Genomic DNA, 13127 nt, shown 5'->3' with positions numbered 1-13127 from the left:
AAAAGCATAGTGATTCTAAAATACAACCAATGCCCAGAATTCACAAATGGAAATGACACTCCCTCACCAGTGTGGCATGGCTGTTCTCAGCTCCATTTGTTTCTATTGTTATGTATGGCTGAGCTCTGTAACCTTCAAAATCGAGGATGGAAATGATTTACAAATATAAATGTGATCGGGGGAAAAATCTGAAAGCTAATGCATTGTGTACAGACAAGGAATGCAGAGTTTTGCATATAGAATTCAGGATCCATAGTTTCATCAGAAGAGAACATTTTTACAATTGTACACAAGGTTAAGAAAGGAATGAGTGGCTCTTAGGAATACAGAATTGAGTTCAAGAGTAAACAGACCTTTTATGAAGAGGGTTAAATAAGAAATTTAAATTTTTTTCAGAAAAATAGTATTTTTATTTGGTTTGGGATAGTATTATTCTGTAACTTTCATACTAAAGAGGTCTTATGAATGAGAAATGAGGGAAATGTAGATTTTACTCTATTTTAGTATAAAATTCTGTCCATTCTACCTCGTATCTATCTCAAAGTTTGTATCTGTGCTTCTATGACCTGCTAATATGGTTATTCTGCAGTCTTCCTGCCATTTAAGTATTTCAATATCAGGTTTGTCTGTCTTAGATAGCATGCTCTCTCATAAATATCTGCATTAAAACTTTGCCTCTTTGAGTTTCTATTGGTCCTTTGCTGCTACACTCCTCAGCTGCTGTTCCTATTGTGTTCATTTCCTAACTTCCTCTTAATCCTCTACAAAAGAAAGTACTTAAAACCCCAACACTCAGTTGAAACTACCCCGGGAAGAATACTAAGGTCCTCCTTTTCTCTGGTCTTTCCTTCTCCTTAACTTCTCTGAAGTATTCCATATTGTTTGATCATTCTTACCAATATCCCTCAACTCGCAGGGTCCTGAAATTCTTTGGTGTTCTCTCTACTTCTCTGACGGTGCTTTCTTTGCTACCTTCTATTAATCCCCTCACTTGGGATCTCCACAAGAACTCTGTCCAAGGCACACTCTTCAATGACCACTTCTGACTTAAACTTTAGTACCATATTTCCAAATATAAGATACTCTGCTCTCTTGAATGCCTTGCCAGTCACAACAAACTTTTTCGAAACCATGAAACATTTTTCTATTTAAAGCAGCTCTTACTGTAACTACTTTCATTTCAATCAGTGGGCCCGTATTTCTTCCAGTATCTCAGATGAAATCTGTGACTCCTTTCTACCATTGGACAGGTGTTTGATGTGAGTCAGACACTCTCAGCTTTGATATGAACCATCTAACTGGATCCTTGCATAACTCTGGTATGTTCCCCTCTACCGCATCACCTTTGTTACCAACTCCTATCTTTTATAGAATGCTGTTTCTTTCAGTCTGCTCTTTTCCAGTCCCACTCCCATCATTTCAATCCAAATATGTAAAAGACTGAGAGAAATAGCAAATACCTTCAATGTCATCCCCTCTCATCCCCTCATTTTCATATAAAGTGAAATCTAGAGAGAAAAAATGATTTTTCTATATTCACTCAGGTACTAACAACATGATCTCCAAGTTTAAATCCTTTAGTGCACAATCCTTGACAAATAATCTAACTTTTTGGTGTGTCAGTGTTCTCATCTGTAAAATGGATTACTGTGACAGCTAGTTTCCAAAGATACCTCCTAATGAGCCACACAGCCCTACATTGAATCTGAGCCGGCTTGTGGAACCAACAAGTAATGTTGTGTGACTGCTTAGGCTAAGTCACAGGAAGTTTTGCAGCTCTCACCTTGCTCTCTTTGAACATGCTATTGGGATCCCAGAGCTACAAGGTGAGAAAGTCTGACTGTTCTGACACTGCCATGCTATGAGCAAGTCCATGACAACGTCATGGAGAGTGGAGAGAGAGGGGAGAGAGAGAGAGAGAGAGAGAGAGACTTTTCCTCAAATCCAGCTTCAGCCTATTACTTCAAATATAGTAACTGACAACTCAGCATTTGACTGCTTCATCATGTTCACATTCCTCTGTGAGCTCCAGACTGCCATCATCTGACCCTAATTCCCAACTCCAAGCCCATTTTCAGCTGCTGTATTACATCTTTGCTCTGTCCCTGGAAGACTAGTATTCCCCCAATCTTTAGAGACAATCCAATTTCTCTTAATCTTTACTGAATTCACTGCCTAGAATACTCTTCTTCTCCTACCAGTCTACCTCCAACTGGTTTCCCAAGGCAGATTTAAATCATTCAAAGTACATCTCAAGACCAAATATTCTAGCCCTTCTTCAAATGCTAACTATTCTACCTTCACCCCTTCATTCAATAAATATTAAGCTCCTACTCTATGTTAGGCACTGCCCTGGATGCTGGGGACATAGCAGTGAACAAAACAAAGTTTTCTCATCTGGAGCTTACATTCAACAATTAAGTTAATAAATAAGTAATATGTCATGGGGTGGATAAGCGCAATGGAGAAAAAAGAAATGGTAAAGATTAGGAATAGAAGTTCCTATAAGATGACCAGGGAAAGCCTCTCTGATGAAATGATGTATAGCCAAAGATCTGAAGAGAGGGAGAAAGCCATGTGGATATGGGGGGGCAGGGAAGAGAAATTCAAGTGAAAGTAGCCAAGAGCCAAGGCCCTGCAGCAGAAGAATGCCTGGTGTGCCCCCTGAAGAGCAAGTGTAAGTGTCATACCACATCATTTAAATCCAAATTATGCTCTACAGTGGTTTTCAGCCATATCAGGCTCACTGCCCTCCCCCTCCTTTTAAAAATCTGTCCATAAATCTATTTTATTCTTCGATAAACTTCAAAATAAGTTACTTTTTTTTTTATAACAAGTGTTTTTTAATCCTGAAATGAAATTCCTAAATACACTTCCTACACACATACTTCACTAAATATATACATACAGATTAAATGCTTCCTACGTAAATACTTTTTAAAAAATCAGTATAATGGCTTATCAGTAACATAAAAGAGAAATAAAAATAATTTCTATTAAATACTACAAAATATAAATACTTCTACACAACTGCATTAAAAAAATAGTCAAAAGCTTAGATCTTACTGTCACTGACTAGTGGGTGACCTTCAGCAAGTTATTTGGACTTCTCATGATTCACTTTACTCATCTGGTGCTATGGTTGGATATTTGATCCCTCCAAACCTCACTGAAATTGGAAATTTGATCCCCAGTGTTGGAGGTGGGGCCTACTGGGAGGTGTTTGGGTCATGGGGGTGGGTCCCTCATGAATAGCCTGGTGCTGTCACAGTAATGAGTGAGTATCTCTCTGTTAGTTCCCTCAAGAGCTAGTTGTTAAAAAGAGCCTGGAACCTCCCTCATCTTTCTTATGCTTTCTCTCTCCTGTCATGTGACCTCTGCACATGACAGCTCCCCTTTGCCTTCTGCCATGAGTGGGGGCAGCCCGAAACCCTTGCCAGATGCAGATGCTGGCACCATGCTTCTCGTACAGCCTGAAGAACCATGTGCCAAATGAACCTTTTTTCTTTAATAAATTACTCAGACTCAGGTAGTCCTTTATAGCAACACAAACAGACTAAGACATTTGGAAAATGAGAATAATAGTACCCACCTTCGGGTTTGTTATGAGGATTAAATTAGTGCATATACATAAAGCACTTAGGAAAGTAAGTGCTTTGTAAGCACTTGCTATGATTTCTCTGATACAGGGAATTACCATGAATATATGGTTGTTATATTAGAAGGATGATATTTTTCCCCAAAATGATGAATGACACTTAGAAAGGTTTTACATGTAACAAAGTGCAATCTTCCCTCAATATACACTGTTGCTGCACTGCTAGAAATTTGGTGTGAATTAAAACTATGTAAAAGTATTTAATGTTTATATGTAAAAAGTAACTGGGTTCCAGGCTCAGATAATTTTAAGTGCACTTTTCACCTACATGAATGGCTGCTGAGATTTTTTTGGATGTCATGTGGGACACAGAGCAACCCTCCCTGGTGAAGGATTATCCTATCCCATGTATTCCGGGATATATAACCTTCCTGGCCTCCATCCACCGAGTGCTAGGGGCGCTGCCCAATCACCATGCCCTGAAATTTCCTGAATGTTCCCCAGTGTTAACAATCACTTTTCTAGTTGTTTCAACTGTCTTGAACTTTGCTTCCTCACCCAGGGTAGAGGATCCTTGAAGCGGAAAAAAAAAAATGTTATCTTACTCTCTCTCAAAGTAGTTAGTGTACCACAGGCACAAAAAGATTGCTGGCTGATACAGAAGCAAAACTTATCAATATTTTTATACCACCTATAGGAGATACGAAAGGACGTGGGTTTTCACCTTCAGCAAAATAATCAAAAAACATTTAAAACAAATTACATATGGCAGAATAATACGTCCTGTCTTAAAAAATTACGCAGAAACACAAACACACACACACACACACACACACACACACACATACACACATACACACACACAGTCCCCCCTCCCTCTAATATTTACTGCCAAGTCTCCCAGCTAAATGTGATGGTTTCTTCATTTTACAAACTTCTATCCAGCAACTACTATGTGCCAGCTACTCTGATAGGTGCTAGATTTAAAATAATTCAACTGTAAATCCCTAATTTGCTGTAATAAAGGAGATTATTTAATAGTATCAAGTATTGTGTGTGTTAAAATAGGAAAAAATAATGTCCTGGAGTGTTCATTTCTCTTTTTCTGTCTTTTCTTAATAATACTCCACAGAATTTCTAGAGGCCACTCTTCTTTTACTCCTTGTTTTTTCAGTCCTTAACAGATACCCAAGCAATTAACAGTCTTCCTGGATGATTTCAGGACATTTTGGGATATTTAAAATTCTGCCAATGGAGGTGAACCTTTGACACATTAACACATGCTGGCATCATTGACTTTGCAACAGAGGTCAAGAGAGACAAGATGTATTTTGAATACGAAAAAGACAACCAAACCAAATTATGAGGAAACTGGGACAGAGGTTAAGTGTCTTGTTCAAGGTCACAAAACCAATAAGTAGCAGAGCAGGGATTTGAACTCAGGCTATCTGGCTCCAGAGTATGCGAAAGTGCCAAAAAGTATCTCAGGCATTGTTCTATATTTAGTCTAGAGTCTATAACAGGTCTATTAATATAATCACTTATAAGCAGTATATTATATTATTGTGCTTGAAATATTTTAGAAATATTGTCTAAAATATGTGTATTGACTCTTAGATTTCTCCAATCTAAGGAATTTTCCTGGCAATAATATTGCTTTCAGTTGGACTTACAACCATTGGAAAAATATTTTATTCTATAATAAATCTACATTTATTTTATACCTTTCTCCTTAGAATTAAAGTTCTGGTAGTTGTTATTAATCAAGAAACAAATCTATATAAAGTATAAAGTGGGCTCTTATATGTCTAGTACCATTCAGCTTGAACAAATGCAAATCCAATTATTAAATGTCCCTTGAAGAATCTGAGGCAATGTTAAACCAGATATTAAATACAACAGCAAACTAGCGTCTGAAAGCAATCTCAGTCTCCCTTGCCTTTCAAATGCCTCAAAAATATCTTAGACGTAGACAATAATCTAGAATTAATTTATAACCAATATTTTAAATAGCAGAATTTTAAATCTATTTTCACATAATAAAAAATATCTTTCTTTGATTGATGCCAATATTTAAAAAATAACTTTAGCATAAGTAAATCCCCTAAATCTTTTTGTGTTTACTGCCCTCTAGTGATAATGGATCTACATCTGATTTAAGAAACAACTATGTTCCTGAAGAGTCATCACATTTCAGAAAATGAAAACGTATCTTACAAGTGTTATGGAGATTTGAGATCAAATGGAACTCCAGGTTGATTACTAAAAATCAAATAATCTTCAAAAAAGCTAAGACTCATTCTCCAATTAACCTGGTTTGAAAATTTTTATTAAAAAATGTTTTATTTAAAATAGAAAACGTACTGAGAAAAGAAATTCCAATACAAGAAACAATTTTTATTGAGAGGTTCCTTGAAGCTGAAATAACTTCAGCTGTATTTTTATTTCTCTTCTAAGTGGGCTAACCCTCTTATTAAATGGTGGCATAGTATTTTATAATTGTTGATACAGCTTGAATTCAATTAATTCAAAGACAGTAGACACAGACTTTTGTATGCTCATAACTGTTTAGTAAATCTAGCTCAAACCATCATCATCATCATTACCACCCTAATCATCATCATTACAACTACCATGGACTTTTGTTTCACTGAAGAATAATCAAGGCAATAAATGAGGGTATAAACTTCAACTATACGGAGGCTCCACAAAAATAATCTTGTATGAAAAATTATTTTCTACTTATAGAGAAAATGAGAATTCCCATTTCACTTAAACTGGCCTGAGTGAATAGTAATATTTCATATTTATAATGGCCATGATATTCACCACAAAATACTAATGTTCCCTCTGTAATTTGTGGTATGCTTTGTATAATAAAAACAATTTAAACAGAGAATATCTGTCTTCTAAAACAATAATAACAAATTCAGCGGAATGGGCTCCACCTCTATCCAGGAGAATATAAAAGGTGCTAGATAACCCTTGTTTTTTGTAGTTGAGAAGAACTCCATGGTATATATATATATATACCACATTTTCTTAATCCACTCATGTATTCATGGACACTTGGGTTGTTTCCACATCTTTGCAATTGTGAATTGAGCTGCTATAAACATTCCAGTGCAGATGTCTTTTTCATAGAATGTCTTTTTTTCCTTTGGGTAGATGCCCAGTAATGAGATTGCTGGATCAAATGGTAGTTGGTAATTTTACTCATAGCTCTTTGAGGTATCTCCATATTACCTTCCACAGAGGTTGCACTAGTTTGCAGTCCCACCAGCAGTGTATGAGTGTTCCTATCTCTCCACATCCATGACAACATTTATTGTTTTGGGACTTTTTGATAAAAGCCATTCTCACTGGAGTTAAGTGATATCTCATTGTGGTTCTGATTTGCATTTCTCTGATGATTAGAGATGTCGAGCATTTTTTCATATGTTTGTTGGCCATTAGTCTATCTACTTTTGAAAAGTTTCTGTTCATGTCCTTTGCCCACTTTTTGATAAGGTTGTTTGATTTTTTTCTTGCTGATTTTCCTGAGTTCTATATAGATTCTAGTTATCAGTCCTTTATTGGATATGTAGCATGTGAATATTTCCTCCCATTCTGTAGGTTGTCTGCTCTTGTGATAGTTTCCTTAGCTGTGCAGAAACTTTTTAATTTGATAAAGTCCCATTTATTTATTTTTTTTGTTGCTATGATTGCCTTTGGGGTCTTCTTCATAAATTCTTTGCCTAGGCCAATATCTGTAAGAATTTTTTCAACATTTTCTTCTAGAGTGAAGTATCACAAGAATGGAAAAACAAGCACCACATGTACTCACCATGACATTGGTATTAACTGATCAACATGTATATGCACATATAGTAGTAAAATTCATCAGGTGCCAGGCAGGTGGGAGGGGTCAAGAGGGGATGGGTATATTCACACCTACTGGGTGTGGTGTGCACTGTCTGGGGGATGGACACGCTTGAAGCTCCGACTCAGGTGGGGCAAAGGCAGTATGTGTAACCTAAACATTTGTACCCCTGTAACATGCTGAAATAAAAACAAATAAATAAAATAAAAAATTAAAAAACCCCAAATTTAAATAGACATATTTCTAGAAATATATATTTAATCTTTTATATACACCACCTTTCTATGTGAGTCTTAAAGTAATTTTAAGTCCTAAAACTTGAGCTGTAATTCAAAAAAGAAAGGATATTCCTTGTAACAAATGATTCTTGAACAGTTTGACATCCATTCATAAAACAATGAACTTCAACCTTTATCCTGCACCATACTAAAACTACTTGAAATGGATCGTAGAATTAAATGCAAAGTCTAAAACTATAGAACTTCTAGAAGAAAATACAGGAGAAAATATTTGTGATCTTGGGTTAGGCAAAGATTTCTTAGAGCACAAAAAGCATGAAGCATAAAAGAAAAAAATAATAAACTGGACTTCATCAAACTTCTCTTTGAAAGAAACTGATAAGAAAGTAGAACAGCAAGCCATGGACTGGGAAGGAAATACGTATAAAACACATATCTGATAAAGGACTTATATCCAGAATTTATTTAAAACATTCTTACAACTTAATAAGAAAAAGACAATCCAATGGGGAAAAAATTGTCAAAAGATTTGAACACTTTATGACAAAGAAGATCAATAAGCACATGAAAAGATATACAATATTACTAGACATTAGGGATATGAAAATTAAAACCACAATGAGATACCACTACATACTTACTAGAATGGCTAAAATGAGAAATACAAATAAAAATGCGGGCTAGGATGCAGAGCAAATGAAATTCTCATACATTGCTATTGAGAATGCAAAATGGTATATCAACTTTGGAAAATTGTTTGTCAGTTTCTTATAAAGTTAACAAGTACACTGACTGTATGATCCAGCAATCTCACTCCTAAGTATTGATCCATGAGAAATGAAAACATATGTTCACATAAAGACTTCTATGCCGATGTTTATAGCAACTCTATTCATAAGAGCAGAAACCTGGAAACGGTCCAGATATTAATCAACTGGTGAGTAGTTAAACAAATTGTGGTACATCCATAAAATGAAATATTAGAAAAAAAATCAAATACTAGAAAGCAATAAAAAGAAACACATTACTAATATATATAGCAACACAGATGAATCTGAAAAGCATTAAGCAGCAAAGTCAAAGAAGGCATTCACACAAGGCTATATATTAATATTTCCTGTATTAGTTCATTCATATGACATTCTGGAAAAGGCAAAACTATGCGGATGATCGGTACTGGGAGTGGTGGGAAGGGAATGATCACAAAAGAGCAAAAGAACAACTTTTTGGGTGATGGCAATATTCTATATTATATATTACACACATTATATAATTGTGTAGATTATAGTGGTGGTTATCTAATTGTATACGTTTGTAAAAAAAGCACTCAATTGTACACCTAACAAGAATAAATCTTCCCATGTGTAAATTATACCTCAAAGACCTGACTTTGAAAAATATTAGCTGTTGTTATCAAATTATTTTAATTCCAGATTTGCTTAACTTTACTCAAAGATAAATGAGAAATGAAAATCTCAAGCGGAGTTACATACAGTGCAATAACATTTTTGCTCTTTCAAAGAGCTCCACCATTATTTCCCAGAAAATAGGCATGTATTTGTCTTACATCCTTGTTAGCTTTAAATAATACACTATTCAGTAAAATCCAAGTTGTGCAAAGCCTTTAAGCAATAAAATAATAATAAAAAGTATTCTCATAAGGACTATTATTATTTTTATTTTAATCTTTTGGAATGAAAATTTTTCCAAAACATTTTAAACATTTTCCTGCTTTTTTAACCAAACCAAACTCAATTTAGTTAATTAATGGTGACCTCCTGGGCCACTGGTTTTCACTCATCATCGAATGATCAACAAATAGTTTCTGTGCACTCATTCTAGGCTGAGCACTGTGCCAGCTGCTAGAGAGAAAAGTCCAGTAAAGAAGATACAGCCGCTTGCACAAAACTGAATAGTCCCAATTGCTGTATTCTTTTTAGTCCTTTTGTCATTTTTTCATAGGTTTTCTTTTTTTCTCAGTCCTTGGTTGTCAGCTTGCTCTCTTTCCTAGTCAGTATGAATCTGCCTCTGTATAGTCAGTTCAGTGCTTCCTTCCCCTTTCTAACAGGAGGGGTTTTTGTCTAAGGCAGCATTTCCCAGAATGTGTTGTCAAGAACAGTAGTCCTGTGCGATAAATCTCAAAAAAGACTTCCACTGACAAATAAACTTTTAACACAGTGCTAACCTTTTTGGAGATTGTGTACATTAGCATATTCGAGGCTCTGTCAGGAACTGTAATAAATATTCTTGCTTTATTTTGTTTAACCTAGCATTTCCCAAGCCTACTTTACTACTGAACTTTTGACATTTATTAACAAGCAAAAACAAACCAAAATACTAGGGTTTCATAGAAAATTCTTGTGGAAAGTAATGGGCTTTAAATATCAGATAATAAACTTTTTTAGAATGGTTATTCACTTATTCACTCAACAAATATTTATTAAATAGCTACTGTGTGCCAGCTTGGGGGATAGAGTAATGAACAAAATAGATGAGTTCTCTGCTCATGTAAACCCTGGACTCCCAGGGAAGAAAGACAATAAACACATAGACAAAAAAATGAATGATAAACACTCTGAATGAAACAAAAAGGGGGTAATCAGGAAAAGCTGCATTGAGAAAGTGTTATCTGAGAAGACCCAAATGATTACAAAATAGCCAACCAGATTTGAGGCAGAGCACCCTCAGCAAAGGCTGAGGAACACACTCAGCAGGAGGGAGGACAGGGATGCAGACAGAGATTAAAGGCAGGCCAAGCAAGATAGCGTGGGTCCTCGTAAGCCTTCTGGAGACTGTGAGGATACCACAGGAAGGTTCTGAGCAGAGACGTGATCTACATTTTAAATAGTTGTCTCTGGCCAGGCTCAGTCACTCACGCCTATAATCCTAGCACTGTGGGAGGCCAAGGCGGGAGGAAAGGAGGGAGGATCACTTGAGGTCAGGAGTTTGAGGTTGCAGTGAGCTATGATGACGCCACTGCACTCTACCCAGGGTGACAGAGTGAGACTCTGTCTCAAAAAAAAAAAAAAGTGTCCTGTAGAGGATGGTTTGTAAAGGGGTAAGAGCAGACAGAGAGAGAGGAAGCACTTGAGGAAGAGCTGACAAGACTTGATGAATTAGACCCTGGAAGGGAAGAAATGAGAAGGATGGACTCCTAAACTGGCTTGATCAATATCTGCCTTGGATGGATGTGGGTGCCATTTGCTGAGATGGAGAACACTGGAGGAGGTACAGATTTGGAGGAGGATAAGGAAGGGAAAAAAGTCCTAGTAGTCAAGTGCAGGAACATTTAAATACATGAAGTTTTGGGGTTTGTTTTTTTTTTTTTTACTGTTGAGGGACATTTTATCCCCTTTCCCCTAAGTTCCTCACTGAGTTCTAGATAAGGAAAGCTGCCATATAGTTCAGTTTTGAATAAGACATTTCATTAGGATAGACCACTTCCATCGAAATCTTTTAAAAGGTGTTTAGAATAGTCCCATAAATCCCCATTTCATAGCAGATTAGGAATGTGAAAGCCTAAGCAACTTCCTCATCCAAGGTGACACAGTAGAACCAAGATTAGAATCTTGCACACACAGCTGGCAATATTTTTATTAAAGTACTATATTTTACTTAAACCGTTTTAGGAATAAAGATTTCACTGAAGGCAGTAATAAACACAATTAAAAGTGGTACAATAATAGGATTTTGTTTTCATTTGCAACAGTGACAAAATAGTAGGGTATGAGAATTATGATACGTACAATGATACAGAGAATAGGTTTCTACAGTTCGCTTCACATAAGTGCAAGCCTTGGCCTTGCCTGCTATTAGCACTGTAATATGCAGCATGTTATTTAAGGTCTCTGGGTTGTACGGAGAGGATTGGATTTAATGTAGCTGACCTAGCATGTATTAAACATGTACCGGGATCTCTATAAGTTATTTATATTTGACCAAAAACACTGAAACTTGTCATAAGGAAAACAATCTGATTACGACAGCTGCATTAAGATTTACGCAATGATATCTACCCAATAGCTTATGCAATCAATGGCTTGTCTGCGAACTATTATAATAGAATCACTGATACCAGCTGATAATGCTTTTAGAGATTTCAAACAAACTGGAATAATTTTCTCAGAATGCACTGACTCAACCAATGTAAAGACACCCAGACAGGAACAACTCTTGATGAATAACAGTCTGCCTCTCCTGAATTTCCTCCATTGTTGTATAAGTCCATTCCTCTTTGAGTGAATGTAGTTTTAATACATTGAGTTAATAACATTCTTCAAAAGAAGCTCTTTATAAATTCCTTAAAATATATTTGACTCTGGATATAAGCAAATAAAAACAAAATATGGCTGGGGATTGTGTTATGGAAGCTGCAATGAACAGAAGAGTAGTTAAGATCCTTAATCGTTTACGTAAAAAGCACTATAAGCCTTACAGTGATCAACAGCAGAACATTTGCAGTTATAGCTTGGGCTGTCACCAGGGAAGCGAGTATGTGAATTAGAACATATGAACTTCCATTGGGGGAACTAAGAAAACACACTAAGCAGATAACTTTTATAGCGTTCTGAATACCAGTTCTAACAATTCACAAATTGTTTTCCCCTAAAACTCATAATATTTGATAATAATCAAAGGTAATATTAATATTTATTGATTGTCTACTATGTGCCAAGGAGAGTGCTGAGTACCCCTCTGGAATTATCTGTTTTATTGCTAATAATAACCCTATAACCATCATGATTATTCCCATTTTACAGGTGAGCCTTAAGGCCTCAGCTATTGACTCTGCAAGCAACACCCAAGTAAAATTCTGCCTTTTCACCAGAACTCCAATCCTGACAATTAAAGGTCTATAGGACATTTTTACTTAGATATGCGGCCTCATCTCAACTTCATGTCTAAAAGTTTAACTGTCATGTTGTCCAACACTCTCCCCAACCCCCACCCAACTGACTTCTCTTATTTTCTCTAACTTTTATCCTTTCTATTATTTGGGTTTAGGATTTCATACTTTCCTCTGGCTGTAGCCCTCCATGTCTTATATACCTTATCACCCTTCCCCATGCAGTCTTTCTCCCACCAATTCCTTTCTTTTCATTCTTATCCTATTTCAGGCCCTTCTCACTTTTGTGCCTAATTTCTTAACAGATTCTTCTTGTGTTTAGTACAATTTCCCCTCAATATGACCCATCCTGCATACCACCACCAGATTTATCTTTCTAAAATCACTTTTTTATTTTACTTATACTACTTTCCTTATAATCAAATTTAAAGGTTCTTCAGGATTTATAGGACAACATGCAAATGGCTTCACCTGGCATTTAAGGCAGTCAGCAGTGTGGCCCCAGTGTACATTTGTCATACCTGCTTTGGGTCCTATAATCAGATCCTCTAGCCCAGGCAGGCTTCTTATCCCAGAATGTCC

At 36.2% G+C, this 13127-nt stretch overlaps 1 protein-coding gene across 1 annotated transcript in view; it reads right to left on the bottom strand.

The window, feature by feature from the left end:
- LOC105817457 (cAMP-specific 3',5'-cyclic phosphodiesterase 4D-like) overlaps positions 1 to 13127 on the bottom strand; it is a 54772-nt gene that overhangs the window by 24662 nt on the left and 16983 nt on the right. The window contains exon 3 of the mRNA XM_012653148.1: positions 992 to 1118. Coding sequence (XP_012508602.1) covers positions 992 to 1118 — 127 coding nt within the window. The remainder of the gene's footprint in view (positions 1 to 991; positions 1119 to 13127) is intronic.

This window comes from Propithecus coquereli, unplaced genomic scaffold (genome assembly GCF_000956105.1).
Source record: "Propithecus coquereli isolate 6110/MARCELLA unplaced genomic scaffold, Pcoq_1.0 Scaffold415, whole genome shotgun sequence".
NCBI lineage: Eukaryota > Metazoa > Chordata > Mammalia > Primates > Indriidae > Propithecus > Propithecus coquereli.
Note: the sequence above shows the minus strand (reverse complement) of the source record. Positions and strands in the feature narration are given on the sequence as shown.